Consider the following 26,929-nt stretch of genomic DNA (forward strand, 5'->3'; position numbering starts at 1 on the left):
GCTCAATCTTAGGACCCTGAGATCATGACCTGAGCCAAAATCAAGAGTCAGACACTTAACTGTCTGAGCCACACAGGCACCCCAGTTTTAACAGCTCTTAATCACATTGCCTAGCTCTATCAAGGGTTGCAAAATGATAATTTCCTAATTCTTCCATTCCTTCTCCATTTGTTTATTGGAATTCTAAAAAGAATTTTCCCATATCAACTATTTGGTTCCTTTGAAATACAGCCAGTACAGAAAAAATAGGATAAATGCTTCATTCTTTTCCTTTATTGACCAGCTTTCAGAATGAAGCAGTTGCCTTGTAACCTTTAAAGGTGACCAGTAAGGTTTTAATTTGTATTACTGGTTTTAATTTGTATTTATTGTAAACTTAACTGTTTAAATGTATTTTGGTAACTCTGTCGGAGTCATTTTTCTTCTTGATGTTCATATTGTCCCATCCTTGTCCAGTAGGAGCCACTTCAGGTTGATTTTTTTTGCTGTTCTTATTTTTAGATTTTTATTATGGAAAATGTCACATGCAAAAGTAAAATAGCACAATGCTATCTTGTGTAGCCATCACCAGTTTCAGCAGTTATCATCTCATGGCCAAACTTGTTTTATGTGCACCCCATCTACTTCCTCCTCTCTCCCCACCCCTGTATTTAAAAATACAGTCGACCCTCGAGTAACATGGGTTTGAACTGTATAGGTCCACTTATACATAGATTTCCTTTGGCAAATATAGCACAGTACTGTAAATGGATTTTCTTAATATTTTCTTTTCTCTAGCTTACTTTACAGTGTGTGTTAGTCACTATTTATGTTACTGGTAAGGCTTCCAGTAACAGGAGGCTATTAGTAATTAAGTTTTGGGGGAGTCATAAGTTAGTATGTAAGTAGATTTTTGAATGTGTAGGGGACTGGTTCCCCAACCCCTTGTTCAAGGGTTAGCTACAAATTCTGGACATCATGCCATTTCATTTGTAAATATTTCAGCATGTATCTCTAAAAGAGATAATTCTGAAAATTTCTTAGAATCGTTATCATACCGAAAACCCAATTAATTCCTTAATATTAGAGCTATATATTATAAAATAATTTCTTATTATTAGTATTATAATTAGTATTCACATTTCCCTGATTGTCGTGCACACACACAGTTTGCTTGCTTGAATTGGGAGTCAAATAAGATTACAGATATAGATAGATGATTGATACAGAGATTGATATGTCTTTTTAAACATTTGTAAAATTTTAATTAACATATAATGTATTATTGGTTTCAGAGGTACAGGCCTGTGATTCATCAGTCTTATATAATACCGAGTGCTTATTACATCACGTGCCCTCCTTAATGTCCGTCACCTAGTTACCCCATCCCTCCTCCCCTCCAGCCACCCTCAGTTTGTTTCTTACGATTTTTTTTTCTAAGTATTTTATTTATTTATTTGAGAGAGAGAGAGCGCGCGCAAGCAGAGGGAACAGCAGGCAGAGGGAGAAGCAGGCTCTGCGCTGAGCAGAGAGCCCGAAGTGGGGCTCGATCCCAGGACCCTGGGATCATGACCTGACCCAAAGGCAGACACTTAACTGACTGAGCCACCCAGCTGCCCCTGTTTCTTATGAAGAGTCTGTTACAGTTTGTCTCCCTCTCTGGTTTTTTTTTTAATTTTTTTCCTCTCTTCTAGGAACCTCTGCCTTGTTTCTTAAATTACACATATCAGAGAGATCATATAATTGTCATTCTCTGATTGACTTATTTCGCTTAGCATAATACCATCTAGTTCTGTCCACGTCATTGCAAGTGGCAAGATTACATTTTTGATGGCTGTGTAATATTCCGTGTGAGTGTGCACGCACATGTGCGCACGCCACCTTCTCTTTATCCTTTCATCTGTTGATGGATAGACATCTGGGTTCTTTCCATAGTTTTTCTAGCTATTGTGGACATTACTGCTATAAACATTGGGGTGCACATGCCCCTTCCAATCACTACATTTGTATCTTTGGGGTAAATACCCAGTAGTACAGTTGCTGGGTTGTAGGGTAGCTCTATAGTCAACTTTTTGAGGAACCTCCATACAGTTTTTCAGAGTGGCTGCACCAGCCTGTATTCCACCAACAGTGTAGGAGGGTTCCCTTTTCTCTATATCCTCGTAATATCTATCGTTTTCTAACTTCTTAATTTTAGCCATTCTGACTGGTGTGAGGTAGTTGGTTGATATGTCCATTAAGTCTCATTTAATGAATGGTAATCCCCCTTGTCTGTGCCATTGCTTTCAGTGGTTTCAGTTACCATGGTCAACCACAGTCTGGAAGCAGATGATCCTCCTTCTGACCCATTGTCAGAAGGTCAGTAGCCTACCTGGTGCTATGTCACAGTGACTACATCATTCGCCTTACTTCCATCTCCTCATGTAGGCATTTTTTTATCATCTCACATTTTCCTAAGAAGGGTGATTACAGTATAGTAAGAGTTTGAGTGCGAGTCCATTCGTGTAACTTTAATTACAGTATATTGTTATAATTGTTCTGTTGCATTATTGCTGTTAATTTTTTACAGAGCCTAATCTGTAAATTAAGCTTTATTGTAGGTATGTATGTATAGGAAAAAACATAGTATATAGGCTTCCAGGCCTATATACTTTGCCGTTAAGCTAGTAGCTTATTGGGCATATATGGCCAGCCATGTTCCTAAGTCTTTGGCATTGTTCATGGTTTTAGACATCCACGGGGGGTCTTAGAATGTACCCCGTGGATAAGGGGGACTACTGTATAAGATGCCCCTCCATCAGTTTTTATTTTTCTTTGCAGTATTTTTTGTTTTTAAAGAAATTGGCTCATTTCTCCTGAAGGATTTTCCACATTCTGTACGTTGTTGAGTGTATCCTATGATTTTTTTTAAAGATTATTTATTTAAGAGAGAGTGTGCATGCACTTGAGCAGGAGAGAGACAAGCAGACTCAGCGCTGAGTGCAGAGCCCGATAGGGGGCTTGATCCCATGACCCTGAGTCTGTGACCTGAGCTGAAACCAAGAATCAGACACTCAGCCAACTGAGCTACCCAGGTGCCCCTGTATTCTATGATTTGTTTTGATGTTCTCCAAGAACAAAGCACAAAAGTAGTTCTGGTATCCCCTGTAGTTCCTATAAGTGGGTAGTTAGATCAGTGCTGTTAAATATGACCCACATGTCCTATTTTTAAAAGTAAAATTTATTTTAATGCTGTATTTTTGCTTAACCCAGTATATCCAGAAATTATTTCAGTGTGAAACACATAAAAATTATTGATGGGCTATTTGACAGTCTCTCTGTACTAAGTCTTGAAAATACAGTATCTGTTTATGCTTCTAGCATATCTCAATTTGGATGCTGTATTTTCCTCAGATATATTTGATCTGTAATTAGCTATCTTACACTTGATCTTAGCCAAGAAGTGGTATGTATTTAGCTATCTTAAACTTTACAATAGAAAAAAAGAACCACATATACTAGTTTGTTACAGATATACTTTAAAGTTCTCTAGAAACTAAGTTGAATATCAGTTTTTAAATCAGTCAACAATCATTAAAATCAGTAGTCACATGTGGGCTTACGGCTACCATATTAGCTCAGATCCAGAGGTTTGATTAGGTTCAAGTTTGGGGGTTTGTTTTGGTCAAGACTACCTCATAAGTGACGTTGTTAACACCCATCAGGAAGTTGGTGATGTCTGGGTATGGTTCTTTTTGTATGATTTGGAGTTGTGGTTATTGCCTCAATTGATTAATTTGTCTGTGGTTGCAAAATGGTGATCTTCTTAATTTATTTTTATTAACTGGAATACTCTGAAGAGAGATTTCCTCTTATTAGTCATTAGGTTACCCTGGGGTACAGTTTATATAGGAAAGGTGCATATATATGCACTTGATTCTCTTATTTTACTAGTTTATAAAATAATGAGCTGGTTTTCTGACATTGTCAAGATCTGTTCATTGAGTTGTTTGTTTTTTTAAGATTTTATTTATTTATTTGAGAGAGAGTGGGAGAGATCACAAGTAGTCAGAGAGGCAGGCAGAAGGGGAGGGGAAGCAGGCTCCTTGCTGAGCAGAGAGCCTGATGCGGGGCTCGGTCCCAAGACCCTGAGACCATGACCTGAGCCAAAGGCAGAGGCTTAACCCACTGAGCCACCCAGGTGCCCCTGTTCACTGAATTGTTTTTGTGTCATTTTGAACTTAATGGATTTAAACATGTGAGATGTATTGTACTCTGTTGTGGTTGTTATTCTTGTTGATCAAGTTGCATCTTAGGCCGGTGGGAACCATTGGCTTCTGAATCATTTTGACAGAACTCTTACAGGCTTTTATGTCTTCACTGCTTTCTGGTATGTCCAGGCTCATCCTTAAGGTCTGGCATTAGCCATTTCTCTCTGAGAAGTTCTGACTTCTTGTAGTGGGAAATGCTGTTTAGCAACTACCATCTGAACACCAGAGTGCTCATGACTGCTGGGTTGCTCAGTTCTTCTAGAATGTTTCAGTAGACTGGGCTACAAGGTGCATTTTTTATTTTGGAGGGAAAAGGTGAGTTTATATTGATACTTCAATTGAAATTGTAATTTTCACAGTTTAACATCATTGATTTTATGGTTGAGTCTCCCCAATTATTCATGCTAAAAATCTTGGTTCCTAGCAACATTAACATAATTAACATATTTTACTTTATCCTATTCTGTATATAATAGTTTGAAAATCACAATGAGGTATTATTAGTAACAACTTATGTATGAATGCCGTTGAAGATTTCCTTGAGGTCCTTTTTGCCGTTAAGCTACTAAGCTAGTAGCTTATTGGGCATATATGGCCAGCCATGTTCCTATATTTTAAAGTAATTTGAAAGAATTCTCTGAGTGTTTAACCAGCTTAATATATTGTCATGTTTCTTTGTTTAGTTTTTCATTTTTAAGGGGGTTGCTCATTTTTGCATTTTGACTTCTTTTTCCAAATTTATTTTGAAAATTTTCAAACCTACAGAAAAATTGGAAGTACAGTGCAGTGAACACCCATATACCTTTCACTGTAGATTCACCAATGAACATTTTTCCAGTTTTTTCTCTTTCCATCTCTCTTGATTCCCTCCTTCCACACTACACATTTTTTGTTTTTGCTGAACCATTTGAAGGAAGTTACAGACTTCAACTCTAAATATTTCAGCATGCTAAGAACAAGGGATTCTGCTCCATAACTGCAATTCCATATTATACCTAAGAAAATTAATAATAATTTCATATCTAATATATGGCCCATATTCACATTTCCCCAGTTGTTCCAGAAGTGTTTTTTATAATTGTTTGTTTTAAGCTATGATCCAGTCAAGGTTTATGTATTGCTTTTGGGTGTTCTATCTTTTTAGTTTCTTTTAATGTGGAGCAGTCCCTCACATTCTTTCATGACACTGATCTTTCGAAGAGTCTGTGTGTTGTCTTGAATGGCTGTGTTATGGATATGTTTGTTTCCTTTCATTATTTTTTTAAAAAATTTTTTAAAGATTTTATTTATTTATGACAAGAGTGAGAGATCACAGGTAGGCAGAGGGACAGGCGGGGTGGGGGGTGGGGGGTGGGGAGCAGGCTCCCTGCTGAGCAGAGAGCCGGATGCGGGGCTTGATACAGGATCCTGAGATCATGACCTGAGCCGAAGGCAGAGGCTTAACCCACTGAGTCACCCAGGCGCCTCTGTTTCCTTTCATTATTGTTTAATTTGTTCCACCTACCCTTGTGTTTCTTATAAATTGGAAATTCGATCTAGTCTGGAGACTTGATGGATTTGGGTTAAGTAATGTTTTGGCCAGAATATTTCATTGGTGATGCTGTGTACTCTATATTGCATCATGCCAGGAGATATGTAATGTGAGGATGTCCTGCTATTCATGATGTTAAGCTTGATCCTCTGTTAAGGTATCGATTGCCAGATTTCATACCTTTGTAAGTAGTAAGTAATCTTTAGGGGGATTCTCTGGTATCTTGTGAATATCTTGTTCCCAACAGTTTTTTGGCCCTGTGGTTTTCACATTTTGATTTAATTTTTTTTTCATAATTCTGCAAATTTTCATATGGTCTAAAGCTGAAAGTATAATACAAGGTACATAAAGAGAAGTTTCACTTTCCTTCTTGTCCCCTTTGCCTCCCTTCTGCTATGTGTAATCATTTTAATTAGTTTTTGGATTATCCTTTTTTTGTTGTTGTATTTTAAAAATACAAATATATTTGTATGTAAATATACTCATATTCCTTCTCTTAGATAAAAAACAGCAGTCTCTTGTGTACCTGGCATATTTGCGTATTTCAATTATAACCTATGCGAGACACTACTTCTTAACAGTATATAGAGCTCTATAGAAGGGCTTTTCTAAAATATATGTATTTATATATACATTTGTGTGTATTCATGTCCTTCCTGTGCTTGAAGTCATTCAGTGGTACCTCACCTCCCTTTGGATAAAGTCAAGACCTCTTATAAGACTTAAAAGGCCCTTTATCATCAGGCTTCTGCACGTCTCCAGCCTTGCCTCTTCCCCCAGTGTGCATGCGCACGCGTGCACGTGCACACTCACAGTTGTTACTACTGCCGTACTGAATTGCCCTTTCTTTGGCTTTTGAAATTTATTAAAACTGATTACTTTTTTGAATTGCTTTGATTTCCTTGAATGAACCATGAGCATATCCTTGATTTTGCATGTGATGCTCCTGTCTGCATAGGCTATTCTTTATCTCTGTCCTCACTTTCATCCCGTAGGCCTGAGCTTAAGCATATTCCTGGAGGCCTTCCCTAGTCCCAGAATTATTCATGCTCTTCTTATGTGCTGACCCTACACCATCTGTTTATCATTGTTTTGGTATTCACTGTACAGTGTTCTGATTGTTTATATATATGCCTTCCTCTGTTAGTCCATGAGCTCTGTAAGCACAGGAACCATGGCTCACAGGATATGAGGGCCCCAGTGCCTGGCATTTGGAATGCATTCAGTAAATATTTATTGACTTAAAGTGGCAGAAAGGCACAAGCCCAGACATGCATTGCAATATCCATAAGACCTAAAACCAAACTCAAATGGAATTTGCTCAGATGTGGTGATCTGAGCAGAAAGCGTGAGTTGCCTTGTTCATTGTGGAGCTGTAGGTGGAGTCCAGACCAGCCTGTGTGGGAGCCTCTAGGTCACCCTGGGATGGTGCTGGCTCAAGGCCTGGGCTGAGAGCCAGAAAGGGGCACCACCAGCTGCTCCTCCTGAGAGACAGAGAGGTTGACGGCCTGGGGGAAGGGCTAGAGATGAGAAAGTGGCATCAGCCTGTAATTTCCAGGGATGGTGGGAATGGAGGAGACGTGCTAGGGAAGAAGAACCTGTCTTCAGCATGGAGCAAGTGCTCAGGCCCTGCTTAGTGGAGCATCTCTTGTGGGGGCCTGAGCTCAGGGACCTGGCCCCTCTTGATGTCATTGGGTCTGGGGTTTACAGGATGCCCAGGCTGAGGAGGAGATCAAACAGGAGATGAATACACTGCAGCAGAAGCTGAATGAGCAGCAAAGTGTACTCCAACGTATTGCTGCCCCCAACATGAAAGCCATGGAGAAGCTGGAAAGTGTCCGAGACAAGTTCCAGGAGACCTCAGATGGTAAGATTTTATTACCCCTTTTACTTTTACTGTCTAAGGTGAAGACAGAAGGCTGAAGTTACAGCAAGGGCCTGTTACACATCACAGCAGCTCCCATTTTTATCTGCTTTCTGGAAACTCCCAAGAGCCCTAAACCATAGGGGTTAGTTACCACACCTGTCTTACAGAGCAGAAAACTGCTGAAGTTCAGAGAGGGTCATTGGCCTATCCAAGGTCACACAGCTGGTTGCTGGTTGAGCCCAGAGTAGAATTCATGTTTGTGTGGCTCCAGGCCCATGTTTCTTCCTTTGTGCTGTGTGGCCGGCCTGATGGTTACAAGTGGTTGTGGGGCCATTTTCCTGGGGTCCTTCCCAAACATTCCTCTCTCTTTGGGATGTCCCTGCTCTGTGAATTGTCATTTACAGGTCATTCTTGCCAGGGCATGGTCCTCAGCCTTGGCAGAGCCTGGGCACTGAGGAGTCACCTGTCTTTCCCTTGTGGCAGAGTTTGAGGCAGCCCGAAAGCGAGCCAAGAAAGCCAAGCAGGCATTTGAACAGATCAAGAAGGAGCGCTTTGACCGCTTCAATGCTTGTTTTGAATCTGTGGCCACCAACATCGATGAGATCTACAAGGCCTTATCCCGCAACAGCAGTGCCCAGGTAGGCTGGAGTCCCTTACCCAGCTAGCCCCAACCATCACGTTGCCCTGCCCTTTAGGCCTCCTGTCCCTGTCCTCATCTAGACCAGACCCAGATTCTGACCCATCTACCTTCTCCCTAGGCATTCCTGGGCCCCGAGAACCCCGAGGAGCCCTACCTGGATGGCATCAACTATAACTGTGTGGCTCCTGGCAAACGCTTCCGGCCTATGGACAACTTGTCAGGGGGGGAGAAAACAGTGGCGGCTCTGGCTTTGCTCTTTGCCATCCACAGGTAAGGCTGCTCTTCCCAGGGCAGTTGACGGAGAGACTGAACTGAGGCCACCAGAGGCTCTGGGGCCTAAGGACATGCAGAGATCTGCAGAGGTGAAGATGTTCTGGTGGAATCTGGATTGCGTCCCTGTTTCCCTATCTACTACAGCACATCTGGCCTTGGTTTCCTGGACCTGTCTTTCCCATCCACCCTCATCTACTCAGCATGCCCTCACTGGCCCCCGCATGTATTCAGTCCCACCACCAGGCTTTTGCTTACATGGTTGCTGGCTAATTAGCCCTTTCTATGCAAATCTAGCTTGACCATCACCACACCTTCACATCTCATTTTCCTCCTCCTGTTCCTCTAGGAAGCCTGCTTTGACCAACTGTGGCATACCCTGACCTCCCCCTCCTGAATGCCAGTAATACTTGAATCTGACCCCCACAACTTAATACTTGATTGTACAGCATCATTCAGTGAGCATTTCTTGAGGGCTGCTCTGTGCCAGACTCTTGGGGGATTAGGGACACAGATGTGTCAGACATGGTCTCTGTCCTTGAGGAGCTCATGGTCTAATGAAAGCCAGATGTGTAAACAGTGAGCTAAGTGTTGTAACCGGGTGAGTGTGTATGTTGTGGATGCACAGAGGAGGGACACCAACCCAGCGTGGGGGAGGGTGTGGGTGGCCAGGAAAGGTTTTCGAGACCAGGTAACACTTGAGCAGGAAATGCAAAGGATGAGTAGAAGTTAGCCGAAGACACCCGGAGGTGTTCTAGGCAGCTGGGTGCCTCATGTGCCGAGAGGCAGGAAGCCACAACAGTGTGGTGCAGGTGGGTGGGGTAGACCTCCAGGTAGCTTGGACAGAGTGGTCAGAGCCTAGGACAGCTCTATCTCCCCAGCCGGTCTGGAAGCTCTGGAGAGAACCATGTCTTCTCCTGGTTCTATAGAATCCTGGAGCACAAGGTTGGTTGCACAAGAGGGTTCAGTTGGTAAACTGGCCTTCTGGGGCTCAGGCAACATTAAGGCCTGGGTTTTTTAGTCTCTGAAAAAGTGGAGGGTGATGCTGGCCTGTGAGATGGGCCCTGGGGCTATCCTGCCTCACCCCTGCCCCCATCAGTGTCAGCTCACCTACTGGTTCCCTCCCAGCTACAAGCCAGCCCCCTTCTTCGTCCTGGATGAGATCGATGCTGCCCTGGATAACACCAACATTGGCAAGGTGGGTGCAAGGAAAGTGGGGCCCGGGAGGGAGGCCCCTAGGTTGGGGCTGGGTTTCAGGGAGCAACTCCTGAGTGTGCTCTAGCCGTTCCTGCTGCCTGCTCTCTGTGCCCGGGAGGCTGGGCCCAGGGCCATCCATCCACGCCGTGCTATTCAGTGGCCTCTCAGGCTCTCTTCCCCCTACCCTCCACCCCTTACCCCACCCTCTGCCTCTGGTTCTGACTGGAAAACACAAGGGAGCGTTAGGGTTTCAGCCCTGCTAAGTGCCTGGCGGCCCCTCCCACAGGTGGCAAATTACATCAAGGAGCAGTCGACTTGCAACTTCCAGGCCATCGTCATCTCTCTCAAGGAGGAGTTCTACACCAAGGCTGAGAGCCTCATTGGAGTCTACCCCGAGGTAGGGCGGGCCTGGCTCAGGAGCCAGCCCCACTCCCTGCCTGACTCCCCAGGGCAGGAAGGGAAGGCTGCAGTGGAGGGCCATGGGGGCGGGGGAGCATAGGGACTCAGGACCTGAACAGCCATCTGGGCTTGTTGGAGCCCTGCCCTAGAGGCTTAGCCAGCCCAGCTGGGCAGGGCTATTGCGTCTGGGGACAGGTGGAAAGGCCAGGCAGAAGAGCCAGACAGCAAAGAAAAGGAGGAGAATGCAGAGGTAGGCAGGGAGAAAAGGCACATGGGACCGAGCACATCCTCACACCCAGAGAGAACCATTGCCTGGGCTTTGGGCAGGTATGTAGGGAGGAGGGTTTGAGGCCCCCGGTCCTGGGGCGCCAGACCCCCCCCCCTTAATTCTCTCCTTACAATTTCATTTTTCTTTTTCTCCCTCCTCCTTCAGCAAGGGGACTGTGTGATCAGCAAAGTCCTGACCTTCGACCTCACCAAGTACCCAGATGCCAACCCCAACCCCAATGAGCAGTAGCAGTAGTACTGCCCTCTTGCCCTGTCTGGATCCCTAAGCTGCCCCTTTCCCAATCTCTGGATATTTGGCTCCCAACCTTCCCCTACCTCCCGTCCCTGTTTGGTATAGTCATGGGATTTAGGCATTGCTGTCAAGCACGAAGAGGAACAGAGGTGATATTAGGTCTGGAGCAAAAATTCCTGAGCTTCAGGGAGCATCCTGGCCTTTGGAAGGAGGTGCTGAGCTGAACTGAGCTGAACAGGGCCATCTGTCCATCCCCTATCTTCCCCTCTCCCAGACCTCCCCCCTCCTCCCTCCTCCCATCACCCATAATCATGGGTTGGGCCCCTTGCATCTTGCTTGTGTGTGGGTATGTATGTGTGTATATATGTGTCCGCATGTGTGCATATGGGCGTGCTTGCAAAATAATAAAAGATATTGGAGATCCATTTTAGAAGGAGCCTAGGCTGAATTTGATTCCAAGAGAGCTTAGTATGACAGCACCCCAGAGCTGGGCAAAGGTATTCAGGACCTCATAGGAATCAGTCACATGAAATTGCCCTCATTCACTCATTTGTGTTTTTGTTCATTTGTGTATTCATCAGACATATATTGAACACCTTCTGTTTGTCAGGCTCTAATTCTAGAAATACGAGCTAAATCAGATATGGTCTCTACCCTCCTACCAAGGAGATGCAGTGGGTTCATGGTTTCTCGTGATCAGCTGAATCATATTTATAGGTACTTTGAGTTTGAGAAGAGGATGATCACCTCCAGGCTTCCTGGAGAAGGTCACATTTGAGCTGAACCTTGACAAATTGGTAGGATTTGGTTGGGCACTAGGAGTGGAACCTGGGCTCTGGGGACAGACATTTGTGGGTTCTAGTCCTTTTTTTTAAATCACTAGTTTGATGTTGGGTAAGTCATTTGACCTTTCTGTGCCTCAGTTTCCTCATCTGTAAAATGGGGCTAACAATATTACCTACCTCATAGGATTTAATGATGTCAAGCTCCTTACTGGGGGCCTTATCCCTGCTTGGAGCCCACTAGGTGCCAACCCCTCAGAATATAAGCCTTCTCATACCTGGACCCCTGAGGGCTCTGATCCCAGTTGTTGGGGACGGAAAGAACCTCCAGATCTGGGAGATGCTAAATGCCTTGGTTACTGAGAAAGTTCCAGGGCACTGATGGGGTTTACCCGGTAAGTGAAGGGCTTAAGGAAGCCTATAGCTTCAATCATGTATGGTAACCAGGTGCCTGGGCCCCAACCCGGGTCATGAGGAAGTCGGGGAGAGGTAGCCTGGGCCACATCCCGGCCGAATGTGTGTGAAGTTCCTTCTGGGAACTAACCTGTGTCAGCTGCAGGGACCGTGCAGAGGCAGCAGAGCCTGCTGCCATGAGGTCAGCCTATGCTCGTTCTCATACACTGTCAGACCATCACCTTGTCCTGATTGTATACCGCATTCTTGTTTCTTCAAAGTTAAATTTGTTCTGATTACTCAAGTGACTCATGAATCCATTCTCTAAGACGTCTGATTTATAAGTAGAGCTAGCCTTGTTTGACTACCATTGCCCGTCCCCTTCTAAACTGCTGTTATGTTTGTTGTACATCCATCTAGACAGTTTTAAGACTTTGACATATATGAGCTCATTGAAAATATTGTGTATTTAATACAAATGGTATATTGAGTCATTCTGCAATTTGCTTTCCTTATTTAACAGTTTTTGAGATCTATGCATGTTTTTGCTAAATGTAGATTCAATTCATCCTTTGTAATTGCCGTATGGAGTGCCATCATATGACTCTGTCACATCGTACCCATTTCTTTTGTGATAGCTAGTTAAGACTGTCTTCTCTTTTTGCTATTACAGAATACAACACAGGAACATTTATGTGTGTGTGTGTGTGTGCGCGTGCGTGTGTATATGAGTTTATCTAGGGTTACTTCCTAGAAGTTGAATTGCAGAGTCATAGACTATTTATATTTTTGTTTTAAATAGAGGCTTCCAAATTGCCCTCCTGTACTATTTACTCAATCTTTTTCTTGAGGTTGTCTTAGGTGTAACATTGTTATCTACTTCTGTTTCATCCTAAGTAGTGATATCCATGAAACCATGGGTTTGATATGCTAATTATGTATTTTTCTAATACATATTGAAAGGCATAACTCAAAATAAATTTGTCTTTGTTCAACCAAAGAAGTCACATACCACCAGTGGTACATGTGCTGTAGTTTGGGAAATGCTGGCATATCTGAAAGCACAATTTGGGAGTCGCCCTGGTTCAAATCCTAGCTGTAGAAACTTGAGCTCATTACTTCACCTCCCTGGATCTCAGTTTCCTCACATAGAAAATGACTTAATCTGTGCCCTATTTTGCAGCAACATAGGGAAGATGAAGTGTGCTGGAAGGAGTTTGGCTGATACCTAGATCATCCCAGGCCTTTCAGGGTAGCAATTGCTATTTGCCCCACTTTACAGATGAGGAAACTGAGGCCCAGGAAGTTTAAGTGACCCAGCTACCAGGTAACAGTAAGAATTTGAACCCAGGCCCCCCCCAATTCAGTCTTGTGCTTTCTCCACTACAAGGGTGGTTTTCAACCTTGGCTCTGCACCAGAATCACTTGTGAAGATTTTTCTTTTTTCTTTTTTAAAAATCAAAGCAATATATACACCAGTTAGTGTATAGGAAGTAAAATAGTACAGAAGGGCTTACAATGCAAAGCAGCTGTTCCCTGCTGCACCCCCACATCCAAAGGATGTGGAGCTCCTTGCTCTGGTCCCACCCCTGGAAATCTAATTCAGTAGGTGTGGATAATAATCTGGATACCTAATTCTTACCTCACACGGTGGAAAGGATTAGATGAGATGCCTTGGACTAAAGCCCTGGCCCACAGGGACATAAGTGCTGCAGAGCACTTAGGTCCTAAGGATCAGAGAGGTGAAAGGCTTTGTCCTAGAACCCAGTGGGTCATTGGTAGAATCTAGACTTCAACTAGGAGGGATCTCTGCTTGCCCAGTGCTTTCCCACTGTGCCACCTTCTTTCTATCATCACAAAGGAGCATCTGCTCAGTGAAGGCTGCTCAGGTGAGAGCTTATGGCACAGTGTTTCCAGGAGTAAGCTGGATCCAAATAGAATCCCTAGGACTTGTTGGAGGATGCTAGGTTGACTCCCTTATACCCTGGACCCAGTAGTCTAGGGAGTTGAAGAGTGCTCCATGACCGTGTTTACCTTTAACTGGGCACTTCACTCTGGGAATCACTGTGTTGCCCACCAGGGACATAAACATGAGTCAAATCTTTACCCTGCCTTTGAGGAGCTTACTAGTTAGGGGAGGCGATTCCTAGAACAGCCGTTAACCATGCAGTCTGATAGCCCTCTGATAGGAGTGTGGAAAAGGAAGGGCCTGTAGCTTATACAGAGGTTCAGGGAAGGCATCCTCTAGTCTAGGAGGTGACACCTGACCTGAGTCTTGAGAGCCTGGTAGGAATTACCTAGTTGAAGTGGAAGGAATTTTCAGGGAGTGGGGACAGTATGCACAAAAACCTGAGACAAGAAACAGCAAAAACCGTTCAGAAGTACTGAAACAAGGTTTAACAGAGTTCAGATTTCTCTCATGAGACAGTGTGGTTCCCAAACTGGCTATGCACCAGAACCATGTGGAGCATTCTGGGCCCCATCCTCAAAAAGTTTGATTTCTGTAACTGGGGTGAGGCCTCAGGATCTTGAGTGCTTAGAAAAATGAGCACATGACTGTAGGGTATAGCCAGCTTTGTGAACTATAGCCAGAAGGCAGTGTGGGAGCCATGGAATGGCTTTAAGCAGGGGAGATGCTGGGTCGGATGTGAATTTAATAAACCTCTTTCTGGTCAGCCACTGGAAATGGATTAGGTTAAATGTGCATACTATATGCTCCCACGCCTGTAGTTTTCCCCTTGGCTCAATTTCTCACTGTGTGTTTGCTTGTTTTGTCTCTGAGTAAACAGAAAGCACCACAGGGATGGGTCTGGGGTTATCTTGCTACTGGCGTATCCCCAGCAAAAAGCACAGTGCCTGACCCAAAACAGGCACCCAATAAATAGTTTTTGAGTGAATGAATATGTGAATGAATGCATTTGTGATGGAGAATGGAGACAGGGGAGATCAGCTAGGAAGCTGGTGAAAAGCCCAGGAGGCCTACTCAAGGGCAAGGGCAGTGGGAATGGATTGGAGGCAATAAAAGTGTGAGCCAGACTTGATGACTGAGGATCACTGGATGTGGAGGGTGACTGAGAGGATAGAATGAGTGCCCATCAGTAGCCCAGATTCCTACCCTATTCCAGTCATTCTCTTTCCTCATCCATCTAAGTCAGAATCTCCTTCCAGCCTCAGCCACTGGAATTTTTCCCTCAAGTTAGTTAAAAGTTTCTGTGTGTTGTGTGGTCCCCTCCCTCCCCCTCTCCCCCAAGCCATTGATTCATTCATCCAGTTCAATAAATCTTGGCTAAGCACCTCCTGTATGCAGTGAGGCTCTTCCAAGCCAGGACTCTGACTCCCTCTTTCCTACCTCAAGAGATGTTTTTGAGGGCTTCCCCAGGTAAGACTCCCATTCCTTAGACAGTAACCTAAAGTGAGATGCCCAGATGTCAGACCTGTAAGGGAACTTACAGACTTTGTCCAACCCCCTCCTGAGGCCCTGGGAGGGGAAGGAACTTGCTCAAGGTCCCATTACTAGAAAGTTTCAGAGCCAGAAGTGGAACCTAAGTTCCCTTTCCACATCACCACTAGAGCCTTGATCTCTCCCTTCACAGATAGGACAGGCAGAGGTGGCCAGGGAGAAGGTGGGACTTAGGTTGGCCTTGAAGGTTGGAGTACTGGACAGGCCAAACAAGAAGCTTGCCAATTACACTGCCCCCTTCTGGAAACTGTCAGCTAACCTGCCATGCCCACAGTCCCTTCTAAGGGGTTTCTTAAGCATGAGTTGCCATGCTCTGTACCATGTGACCTCACAGTCCTGGCCACAAATGGTTTGGGATAGTATCTGACTCAAGGACAGCCAATCTCTAGGCCATAGCCTATTAGGTGGATGGGTGTAAGAACTCCACCTCATAGGGATGGCCTGTATCAAATGGCCTCCAGGGAGGCTAAATGTGAGGCATTCAGAAGTGAACTATTAATTAGCATTTAGCAAGACAGATGGATGAGGGGTGCCAGAAGCTGAACAGCAAAAGCAAGGAGAAAGCTGCAGGGACCATGAAACATTTATATCATGAGAACGTGGGGCCACAAGGTAGCAGAAGCCATGAAGCAGCAAGACAACATTGGGCCAAAAGGACACAGAAGCCATGAAGCAATAGGAGCCACAATGTAGCAGGAGCCATGAGGAACAGAAACCATGAGACAAAACCCTGAATGTGAGATCCATGAAGCAGCAGAAGGCTTGAATGACAAGATCCAGGAGGCAGTAGAAGCAATGAGACTCTCAGAGCCACAAGGTAGCAAGGCAACAGGAATCGAAGAGGCTGCAGGAATGACCAGGCAAACAGAAGCTACAAGAGAAGCCCTGGATGAACTAGAACCGAAGCCCTGGAAGCCAGGAAGCTGGAGCCAGGAGGCCAAGAAGCAATGAGGCCCGCGAAGGCCAAGCACTAGCAAGGAGAGTAGCAGGAAAAAAAAGAAAGGTAGTCTAAGTAGCAGTAGGAGGAGTATAAATACAGCCAGAAAGAAGTTGAGTCACCATTTTGGGAAGCACTAGAGAAGGGAGCAACAGATGCCTGCAGCTGAGGGGGTGACAAGATAAGCCAGGCTCTAGAGCTGCTTTGGATCGTGAACCAATTTCGAGTTTCTGTTCCTCCATGAGGCTGCCTGTGTAGCTGTTTTTGTCTTCCTTATTTCCCTATGAATGCTTCAATAAATCTCCATCACTAACCTGAGTGTGTCTGTTCTTGTAATCTAAAAGAAGTTAACACTGGTGTGCACTGTAGATGGGTGGAAAGCAGGGCAGAAGGTCTTCCACGTGGGTTTGAAACCAGACACAGGTGGGAAGTCATTCTTTCTTTCACATCCTCACTGGCACAGGCACTTCTCATTCATTTATGTATTGGCTTCTTTTTCTCATTCGTTCAGCCACTCGTTCATCTGTTTACCTATTAGTGGAGAACTCATTCATTTTCATGTATTCTGCACTCAGGCATTGATGTAAGTACTCATTTGTTGGCTCCTTTGTTGTTTCTCGGATCCACTTTGTCATCACTTTTGCACCCATTTGGTCAGCAAGCACACATTGAGTTCCTGCATTATGTCAGGCCTTGTGCTAGGTTCTGGGGATGAGATATACTCCCCAGAGTCTAGGAATTCACAGTTTAATTGGGGCCGCAGGTGAGTGTACCAAAGGCGAGAGATTATAGAGCAGAAGTCTAGATGAGGCAGGGTGAGAATATAGGACCATTCCTTTGTGGGATGGGGTAGGATGGAGGGAGTACTCAGGCAAGCCTTTATAGAGAAGAGGGTGCTTGAACTGAATCTTGAAGGAAGAGTTGGTATTTACCATGTAGAAAGGGTAGCTATAGAATATTCCAAGCAGAAGAGCTGCCTAAGTAAAGTTCTCTGAAGAGTGTGGAAGTGCATGGATTTTGGGGGGAATGGATATTGGAAAAAGTGGTAAAAACCAGGCAGTCGAGCTTAGCTTTGACCCTGTGGGCAATGGGAAGCTGTAGAAGGGTTTGACGGAGTCAGATTGGTATTTTAGGAAGATCATTCTGGTAGCCAGTGTGAAAGATGGTTGCAAGCATGAGATACTGACCCAAGTAATCTACTTGGGAGAGAGAACATCTAAGTGTCATAACTAGGGGTACAAATGAAGACTTGGGAGTCCCTGAGGAGCGAGGAAAAAGTTCTACCAGGAGACCAAGGAAGACTTTGGAGGTAGAATTTGAGCTGAGCCTTGAAAAATAAGTAGAGAGGATCCCAACTGGTAGACATGAGGAGTAAGCGCTCTCCAGGCCTGGGAGATGAAAACAAGCCAGGAGGTGGGTGTAAATGGGATGACTGCAGGCTAACAAAGCTTGCAGTTTGACTGCAGAAGAGCTGCACAGAAGGGAGAGGCAGGAAGGGAGACTGCCAGTTTGCTGAAGTTTATTTCTATTCTGCCGCCATTAGGTCTGCAGGAACAAGGGAATTTGGAGGAAGGAGTGGGCAGGAGTGTCCTTTTTCTGTGTTTTTAAAAATTAAATACGTGTTCATTTTAAAATAGAGGTAATGCAGGCATGTTATTTAGAAGACATCAATAAACTTAAATCGTTACAAAAAGATAGGAAAAGTGAGTTCCACAGCCCCACTCCCACTCTACCACCTTTCGTTATTAGCAACCACTTTTAGTTATTTCTTTTGATTGTGACCTCCATTTCTAAGTATTGTGTTATGTGAGCATTTGTCTTTTATCAGTTTCAGACATTAATCCATTGGTGTCCTGCTATGACAAATGATTTAGATTACACCAAGTTCAATTCTTGTCTTACCCGCTTCTCATATAATTTAGTTTCTGTACTACTTTTCTGAATTTAAATAGCACCTTTATTTCATTTTCCATGACTTAGAGACAATAATTCTTAACAACCAGAACTTTGTTAGATGAGAATGTCTTTTCTTTTTTACACGTTCTACTGTCAACCTCCCTAACTTCTGTCATCTGGTCTTTTATATTGTCAAAATTGATAACGTTGAATTCTGTAATCATGATTAAGATTTTTGGTATGCGTGTTGTCTGTAGCTTGATAGTTTGATTTGGAAAGTTGAAAAGTGGTAAGTGATTATATTAATATAACTGTAAATATTGTTCACTGAAGAAGCCATTTAATGTACTTTTTTATAATTTTTCCTTGTAGTTTTTCATTTTTCCCTCAAGTTTCTAATTCTCTTTTTATCTTTCACTGTTTTTACTTATCATATATTCTAATTTTTTTCTTCTAAAAAATCTCTATTACATTAAATATTCCATCAAGCCTACTTTTTCCCCCTCTCCAGGACATCTTCCTGGAGCCCTCTTATACTCTTCCTCAAATCTGAACTAGTTGCTCTCTAGGCCTGATGCATGGGCTGTCATTTTGGAACCTTCCTTCTCTGCTTTGCTTGTTCATATCCACTATTTGTTAGTTCTCAGGGTTTGTTTGTTTTTCTCATTATTTTGATGGAGCACATCCTCAAGTAACTTTCTCAGAAAAGTTTGTAGGAGTTAGACTTCCTGTCTTTGCATGTCTGAAAAGATCTTTATTCCATTCTTATATTCGGCTATAAAGCTTGAGGTTCAACATCATTTTCCCACAGAACTTTGAAGGCATTGCTCAACTTTCTTCTAGCATCAAATTTTGATGATAAACAGTCTGATAACAGTCTGAGTCTCATGGCTTTATAGGTAACTTTCCCTGCACCTTTTTTTTTTTTTTTCTCCTTCCAGGATCTCAATGACACAAATGTTAGATCTTTTGTTATAGTTTCATGGGTCCCTAAGGTTCTGTTGCCTATTTTTTTCCAGTCTTTTTGTTTTTCAGTTTGGGTGATTTCTGTCGTTCTCCAAGTTCACGGTCTCTAAGTTCACTGATTCTTTACTCTGTTTTCTCCATTTTGATGTTAGCCCAATCCTTTGAGGTTTTTGTTTTGGTTATTGTAGTTTGCACTTTAAAATTTCCATTCGATTCTTCTTTTTATCTTTTTTCTTTACTGATAGTTTCTATTTTTTAATTTGCTTTAAGCATGTTCCTAATTGTACATTGAGGCATTTTTATGATGCCTCCCTTGTCAGATAATTTTTAACAGCTCATATCAGTGTTGGAGTCTATTGAGTGTCTTCTCATTTCAGGTTGAGATTTTCTTGGTTCTTGGTATGATGAGTAATTTTCTGTTGAAACCTGGGCATTTTGTTTCAGCTTCCCTCCTCAGACACTGTTCCAGCAGTGAAAGAGGGGACACTGCCTCATTACTGCCAGGCGGGCATGGAAGTCTAGTTTCTGTTGACAACCGAGAAGGAGAGTTTCCTCATTCTTGGGTGGGGAAATGGGAGTTGCAGCTCCCTACTCAAACTTCTCTGATAACCACCCCAGTAGGAAGGGAGAGGGGTGACTTTGTACAGCCAGTGAGGGTAGAAGTCTAAGCTCCACACTTGGCATTTGCTGGTGGGACCACAGTGTTTTCTGTTGTGTTGTGCTGGAGTGGAGTTATCTCATTGCCACTTTCTCTAGCACCAGGTCTGGGGTGTGTTGAGTCAAAAAGCAAACCAAGGGAATTCACCACCATGTCACTTCTCTGCTGCCAGGGTCTCTAGCATGTTTGTCTTCTCTTCACTTCTCAGAACCTTCTTAGGTTTATATACAATGCCCCAGGATTTTAGCTGTAGTTGGGGAGAGAAACAGGGAAAAGTACTTCTCTGCCCACCTACCCACCCCCACTTTATTTATTTTTTAAAAATTATATTCTTGGTGTTCTGAGATTTTATAATTATGTGTTTAGGTTTGGGGATTTGTCATTTGTAGTAATGGGTCACTGGTTAGGTCCCTTCATTTTGAAGTTCTTTAACTCTGGGGAATTCTCTTTTATTGAATACATTCCTCCCTTCCAGTTTCTTTGTTCTCTCTGGGAACTCCTTCTGAATTGATCTTTTGTAGTTATCTGTTCTCTCCCTCAATCTCGTTTTCCCTCCCTCCCTCCCTTCCCTCTCTTCCTTTTGGGAATAGATTGAACTTTTATCTTTCAACTATTCTACCACATTTCTTTTCTTTTTGACAATCACATTTTAAAATTTCCAAATATCCATTCATGTTCCTTTTCCTTTCTTACAACATCCAGTTCTTGTTCAGTGGATGCAGTAGTATCTTGACTCTCTGGGTACAATAGAGGTATTTTTATATATTTTTTTTTCTTTTTTAAAAAAAATGTGTTTCCTTTGTGGTTCATTTTACCCTGTTTGCTTATTTTGGTCTCTCTTAATTTGTGGCCGTTTCTCAAATGCCTGGTAATCCATGGTTGTATACTCATACTTAGGAATTTAGCAACAAATACCTGATTGGAAGCTCTGTGTGTGGGGACAGTGCTAGGTGACTGGTGGGTTCCCTTTAGGATGATTGGAGGAGAACTGACTGCTATGCTGCAGAGTCCCCAAATGCCAGAATGCAAAGATCTTTTCTCTGAGGTTCAGTTTTGTTAGTTAAGAACCCTCTGGGTTTTGTCTAATGGGTAGACACCTGGCTGCTGTGAATTGTACACAAGGGGTGGGTTAATGATTTGATATACACCCTTCCAATTAATCTCCCTGTTTTCAGCCAATATCTCACTCCCACTTTATATCATACCTGGCATTGTTAAGACCCAAGACATTCCAGGCTTCTGCAGAGAAAGATCAACTCCTTCCTCGGTGGCATCATCTCCATGCATACTCCAGGCTATGGCTTCCTCCACCATGCTCCATCAGTTACCATTCCTCCATTACTTTCTATCTGCCAGAAATGTGTTGAAATCTCTCTTTTGCTGTTGGACCTGCTCTCATTCTCTTCATCATTGTGTTTTTATACCTTTTTTTTAAAATTCCTTTACTATCATTTTAACAAGGTCTCAGGTGGGAGTGGAGATAAACACATGGTAAGTCTGCCATCTTGACCTGGGAATCTGCTGGTCGATAACGGTTTGTTTTTAATTTTTCTGGTAATTATCTTAATATCTCTAAATAATATGCAGATTTTTCTATTAACTTATTTATCACTTTTAGACATTATTTGTTGACTTCCTGCTATTTAAATCACCCAGCTACCCTCCTCCCATGCACCCAGTATAGCTCTATTATTAATTATATAGCCTCTATTCCTAACCTTGGTACCTTTAAATAATGGACTTATACTCCTTTCAGTCTCTCAACTTCTGTCATTTATACTTTTATGTTAATAAGATTAATAGCATTTACATTCTGGTCTATAACCATAATTAAGTCATCCATACTTAGCTGACAGATCACTCTAAAAGTTTAAAGTCAATAAAGTGTTGATGTTATTATAATGATGTAAATGTTGTTCCCTGCCGCTCCAATTAGTGTACTAGGATTACATTTCTTTTCTTATGCATTTTTTTCGGGTAGTTTCTAATTGCCTTTCTTTTTTCCTTGCATTGTCTGACTTTATCTCCTTCTTAAGTTGTTCCAGATTCTCAAGGAAAGTATAAAATCATTTGAATCCCCTTTTTTCCCAGATACCTTCCTCCTGGAGCCCTCCGTCTTCCTGCTCCAATTTGGACTGATGGCTCTGTAGGCCTGCAGCACAACTGTCATCCTGGGACGTCCCTTCATTACTCTTCTGGGCTGGACCCAATCTTTCCTGGACCCCATATCTTCCTCTTTCTTAGTTTACTCCTTTGTAGTGGACTTTGTGGTTATTTTCCAACATCCATTCCTCTCCTCCCCCACTGTGTGACAACTATACAATTTGAGTGGGGTCGACCCCACTGCCAGCTCTAGGTATAGTCCTTTATTGGTATAAACCAATCTGAGTATCACACCCCCTTGCCACAGTGATGATTGGTTCAGGGATGATCCAGTCACACTGAAATTTAGGACTTTTGTTCAGTTTTTGAGGGAAGAGGTGGCCTCTCTTCCCTTGGATATGAACAAAGAAGCATGTAGCAAAGAAGCATGCAGAAGGCCTACCTGAGGATGGAGCTGACAAATGAAGGCAAAAGAATCACGGAGAAATGGAACCATATTCCTGATCATACCATGACTGAAGTCTGCCCTGCCTACGAACTTCTCAGTTAAGTGAGCTAATAAATTACATTTGTTACTTAAGCCGGCTTGAGTTGAGTTTTATATTGTTTGCACCTGAAAGCGTTCTTACACTTTTTGCTGTCTCCTTTTGGAGAGGAAATGAGTGTGTTTTTGGTTATATGAGGCACTAAGTTAGGTGGAAGCATTTTTGTAGAGTAACTTTGGGAAGAAGGGTGTATGTGGATGTTCGGCAAACAAAAGAGTGAACTCTAGTGGCTGCCTGGCATCTAAATCCTCATCCTGTTTGGGAGAGCCCCACTCCCATGAGTCTTGGTGAGAGGCAGGGCTCCACTTCCTACTGTGGAAACTGAAGGAGGTCAGAAACTTCCTTTCTCTGCCCACCGGGCACAAGGGTTGAATATACTCTGTTCATGGCCTTGAATCTAGAGTCAGCAGTACAAGGGAGACAGGAATATACGAAATTAACATATGGGTGATAGATTAGGAGGATATATTTGCAATGTGCAAAAGTGGCAAAAGATTAATAACTAGAAAAGATAGTAAACCTAATAGGAAAATGGGCAAATGATACGAAGAGTAACTAACAGAAGGAGAATCTTGAATTTACACAAGGGGAAAATTGAATATATGAAGACATTTTCAACTCTGCTAATAATTAGAAAAATGAAAATTAAAATAACAAATCACTACAAGAATACCAACATGCAGAAAGTCAGATATTATCAATTGCTGGTGAAGATGTGAAGAAAAGGAAAATTGTGGGTGGGACCGTGAACTGATAAAGGTATTCCAGAGATTAATTTGGCAGTACTTCCTGAGGTTCAGTCTGTGTAGATCCTACAACATTGCAACCGCACTCCTGAATATATATTCCAGAGAAATATATTCCTGGGGAATTTTCACACAGTTCCTTAAGGAAATATAATTGAGGTTTGTTCTAGTGTTGTTTGTGTTTAGTGGGGAATTGGAAGCAATCTAGGTGTCCTTCACCAAGGGACCGGATAAGTGAACTGTGGTATATTTATAGGATGGAAAATATAAATAAAAAGAAAGGAGCTAAATTTACTGTAGCCACACAGATAGGTCTCCAAAGCCCAGTGTTGACTGAAAAGGTAAAAACAGCATGAGATTGACAGCATAACACCATTTAGGTAATTGTCAAACAATATTGTCTATTTTAATGGGTGTGCACATATCTAAATATGTGGAAGATGGATTGGAAGTGTATATACGTGAAATACACTCAAGTCGCTCACTCTGGTTGGGCAGTAGAATGGGAGCAAAGATGGGAACTGAAAGCGGAAAATAATAATTCAATGAAATAAAGCAAAAGAGGGGCCTTGAATGGACTGAGGAAAATAATGTGCCATGGATTGAAGAGCATGAGTAAGACATGCTGAAGTTGACCACAAATAAATGGGACGAGACAGGAGGATAGCTAGAGTTCATCTGTAGTGGTGTTTGGTGGTAGGATGACCTCCGGGGGTTGTAGCAGTGGGGGTAGCAGCATTCTAACCTGGCTGTTCGCACAGTGTGCCTTAGCTATGGCTTCCATGTCTCCACGCTTCTGTGAACTACATGATAACCTTGTAATAAGTCCCTTTTCTGCTTAAGTTAACTAGAGTCAGTTTCTGTTACTGGCCTCCAAGAATCCTGACAGATGTCGTGCATTTCGTTGGAGAACATCTTCAAGTAACTTCCTAAGACAGGTAAAATTTGGGGTCTTTGCATGTCTGAAAATGTAGCATTATTTTATCTTCATATGTGGGTGACAGTTTGGCTTTAGAATTCTATGTTCAAAATATTTTGTCTTCTGCATTTTGGAGGTACTGCATTTAGCGTATAGTGCTGCTGATTAGAAGTTGTGTGCTAATATTATTCTCATTCCTTTCTTGGTGACCTGTTTTCCTCACCTCTGGAAGCTTACTGTTTTTTCCCATCATGTGTTTTGAAATATCATAGTGATGAGCACAGGATTGTGTTTTTCCCCCATCTGTTTTGCTAGGCACCTGGTCGTTGGGCTTTTCCAATCTGAAGACTCACGTTCCTCTCCTCTGAGAAATCACACTGTTTGCTTTCTTTCTTAATTTTCTTTCCTTTATTTTCTCTGTTCTCTCATTCTGGGTCTCTTAGTAGTTGAGTGTTGAATCTCCTGAATGATGGTCTTTGTCTTTTTATTTTCTCTCATAGTTTCCATGTCTTTGTTTTTGTTTTTTTGTTTTTTTATTCTGCAACCTGGGACATTTTCTTGAAGTTATCTTCTATTGTACTTTTTTTCTTTTGGAAGTCATTTTAAATTTCTAAGCTCTCTTTCTTATTCTCCAAAGGTGCCTTTTTCATAGCATCCTTTTCTTTAATGGATGCAGTATCTTCTGTGTATATGTGCTTAATAGAGCTTAACTGGAGTCTTGGAGATTACATGATCATTACCAAGCCAGGAAGTAAAATTGTAAATGGATATCAAATATTAACCTCTCCAAGAGATTGGCACCCATGCCCCTCTGAATGGGGCTGCCTACTGGCTCTCTCTCTTCTTAGCCCCCAGCACTGATACCATGTGTGGGCAAGATGATCATCCAACAACTGTATGGTTTTGGCCATGGGCTCAGATCTCCAGCTCTCACCTTGTCACCAGAAAAAGGAAGTCATTGTTCTGTTCCCTACTCCCAGGCCTACATGAGGCAATCACAATAGTCAGCAGCACATCTCAAAGAGTGGATTGTTTTTAACATTAAAGAATATGTATGGCAGAAGAGACAATCCTGTCTAGTTCCTTTTTTACAGTCTTTCCTTCAACAGGAGCCAACAGCACTCCAAGCCGGCATCTCTCTTGATGTGGTCCCTACTGAGTTATCTTCTGTGAGCAAAGGCCTGGGCAAAAATATGCACACACACCTCTCAGGAACAAATAATTTTCAGGGACAGTCTAGTCCAAACCCATGTTTGGGATAAAAAACGAACTCAGTGGAAGCATAATGCTGTTAAAGGACACCCAAACCACGTCACTGCTCAGAACATTTAACATTTGAATCAGAGTGGATAACATGGGCTGAATGCTTACTCTGTACCTGGTACTTGAATTACCTTCATTTCATGAAGAAGGAAAGTGAGGTTCCCAGGTGTCGCTCACCCGGATCACAGAACTAATAAATGGCAGACGGGAAATTGCACCAGGACTGTCTAACCACAGTCACCCCATGTAAGCGCTACATGGTGCTGTACTGGTTTCCACCAGTCCTGTTACGGTTAATGGTGATAGCACAATTCTTTCTAAGATCAGGGCACGGATACCTGAGATACCTTAGTCTAAGTAACAAACTCATTCTGGTAAGTTTGCTTCCAGGGTGAATTGATGTCCTTTCCTCTGGAGACAAAACTGCTACGAGCTTTTGTTTTTTTCTGTTTTCTTTCTTTCTTTTTTTTTAATATGTTTCTTTCAGAGAAACCCTAACACTTTATTTCTAAATTTTATTTTTTCATCAAAGTAATGCTTGCATATGTTTAAAAAAATATGGTAGTGCTGAAGAGCTTACAAGAAAACCCAGCAATACCCTGTCCCCTCCCACTGCAAGCCCCTGCTTCCTAGAGGCATCTACATAAAATGATCTTACCAATCTTTGACTGTTTCTTCTGGCATTTACCACTCCCAGCCCCCTTCCCCTTTGTCATCTCCTTGTCAGGGTGAAGAGCCAGATACTTTCTTAAGCTTCCTTGCAGCTAGAGATGGTTATGCGTCCCAGTTATGGCCATGAGAGGTTTGCTGGGAAGGTGGGGGCACTTCTGAAAAGGCTTTTGCTTCTGAGACATGCAGAGCTGACACTGTCCCTTTCCTCCTCTCTCTCTTGATTAGAGTCGTGCTGCCTAGAGCTGTGACAGCAATCTTGTGACAGTCAGGGGATGAATATGAGGGTGAAGATGCAACATATGAAGGAGGAAAAAGTTAGAACCTGGTTCCGTGATGGCATCATTGAGCAGCTGAACCCATGCCACACTGATGTTAATAATAAATTAACTTACTGAAAAATAAATAAATGAATGAATAAATAAAGCCATATGTGTTCAAGGCACTGTCATTTTGGTTTTGTGTTGCTTGTAGCTGGAAGGATTTTTACTGAAGGACCACCATGTTTCTATATAATATATCTATACTATTTCTTTTTTTTATTGAAGTATAGTTGACATGCAATATTATATGACTACTGTTTCTTAACTTAGCAATCTGAGACATTATCTCAACATCTCCTTATAGTAGAAGAGGATTTTATGCCCCTCCACGCACATACCCCTGTATCTCCACCCCCTTCACTCTTCCAATATGTTTATATCCCAGTTTCTAGTAAATCAGTAGTTGCCACAGAGCCAAGAAATGTACTTTAATGACCTGGCTTTATTTTGCCTTTTTTTTTGTGTTCCTGAGCTTAATAATTGCTTGTGTTTTTTTTTTTTTTCACTTGAGATGGGCACACCCTTAGTTTTTCGCCTTTGTTTGATCAGTTTGTTCATAATGCTATTAGCATATTTTTCAGATGTTCCAACCTGCCAGCCTATTGAATTAAGAAGA

The 26,929-nt window shown here is 42.7% G+C and overlaps 1 protein-coding gene across 4 annotated transcripts in view; it reads left to right on the top strand.

Annotated features, from left to right (window-relative positions):
* The window catches only part of SMC1A (structural maintenance of chromosomes 1A), a 48,325-nt gene extending 21,909 nt beyond the window's left edge, over positions 1-26,416 (top strand). Inside the window, exons 20-25 of one of the 4 annotated variants that reach the window (XR_004381486.1) lie at positions 7,471-7,627; positions 8,111-8,265; positions 8,386-8,537; positions 21,837-22,398; positions 23,983-24,077; positions 26,219-26,416. Coding sequence is in view for 1 of the 4 variants with exons in the window: in XM_032848007.1 (XP_032703898.1) it covers positions 7,471-7,627; positions 8,111-8,265; positions 8,386-8,537; positions 9,666-9,735; positions 10,021-10,131; positions 10,567-10,650 (729 nt within the window). In the remaining 3 variants the exon portion in view is untranslated. Of the gene's footprint in view, positions 1-7,470; positions 7,628-8,110; positions 8,266-8,385; positions 8,538-9,665; positions 9,736-10,020; positions 10,132-10,566; positions 13,268-21,836; positions 24,078-26,218 lie in introns of those variants that run through there. The other 3 variants (XR_004381487.1, XM_032848007.1, XR_004381485.1) reach the window with 3 other exon arrangements.
* The last annotated feature ends 513 nt before the right edge of the window (positions 26,417-26,929 follow it).

The sequence above is a fragment of the Lontra canadensis genome, unplaced genomic scaffold (genome assembly GCF_010015895.1).
Source record: "Lontra canadensis isolate GAN:19392208 unplaced genomic scaffold, GSC_riverotter_1.0 scaffold197, whole genome shotgun sequence".
Taxonomy (NCBI): Eukaryota; Metazoa; Chordata; class Mammalia; order Carnivora; family Mustelidae; genus Lontra; species Lontra canadensis.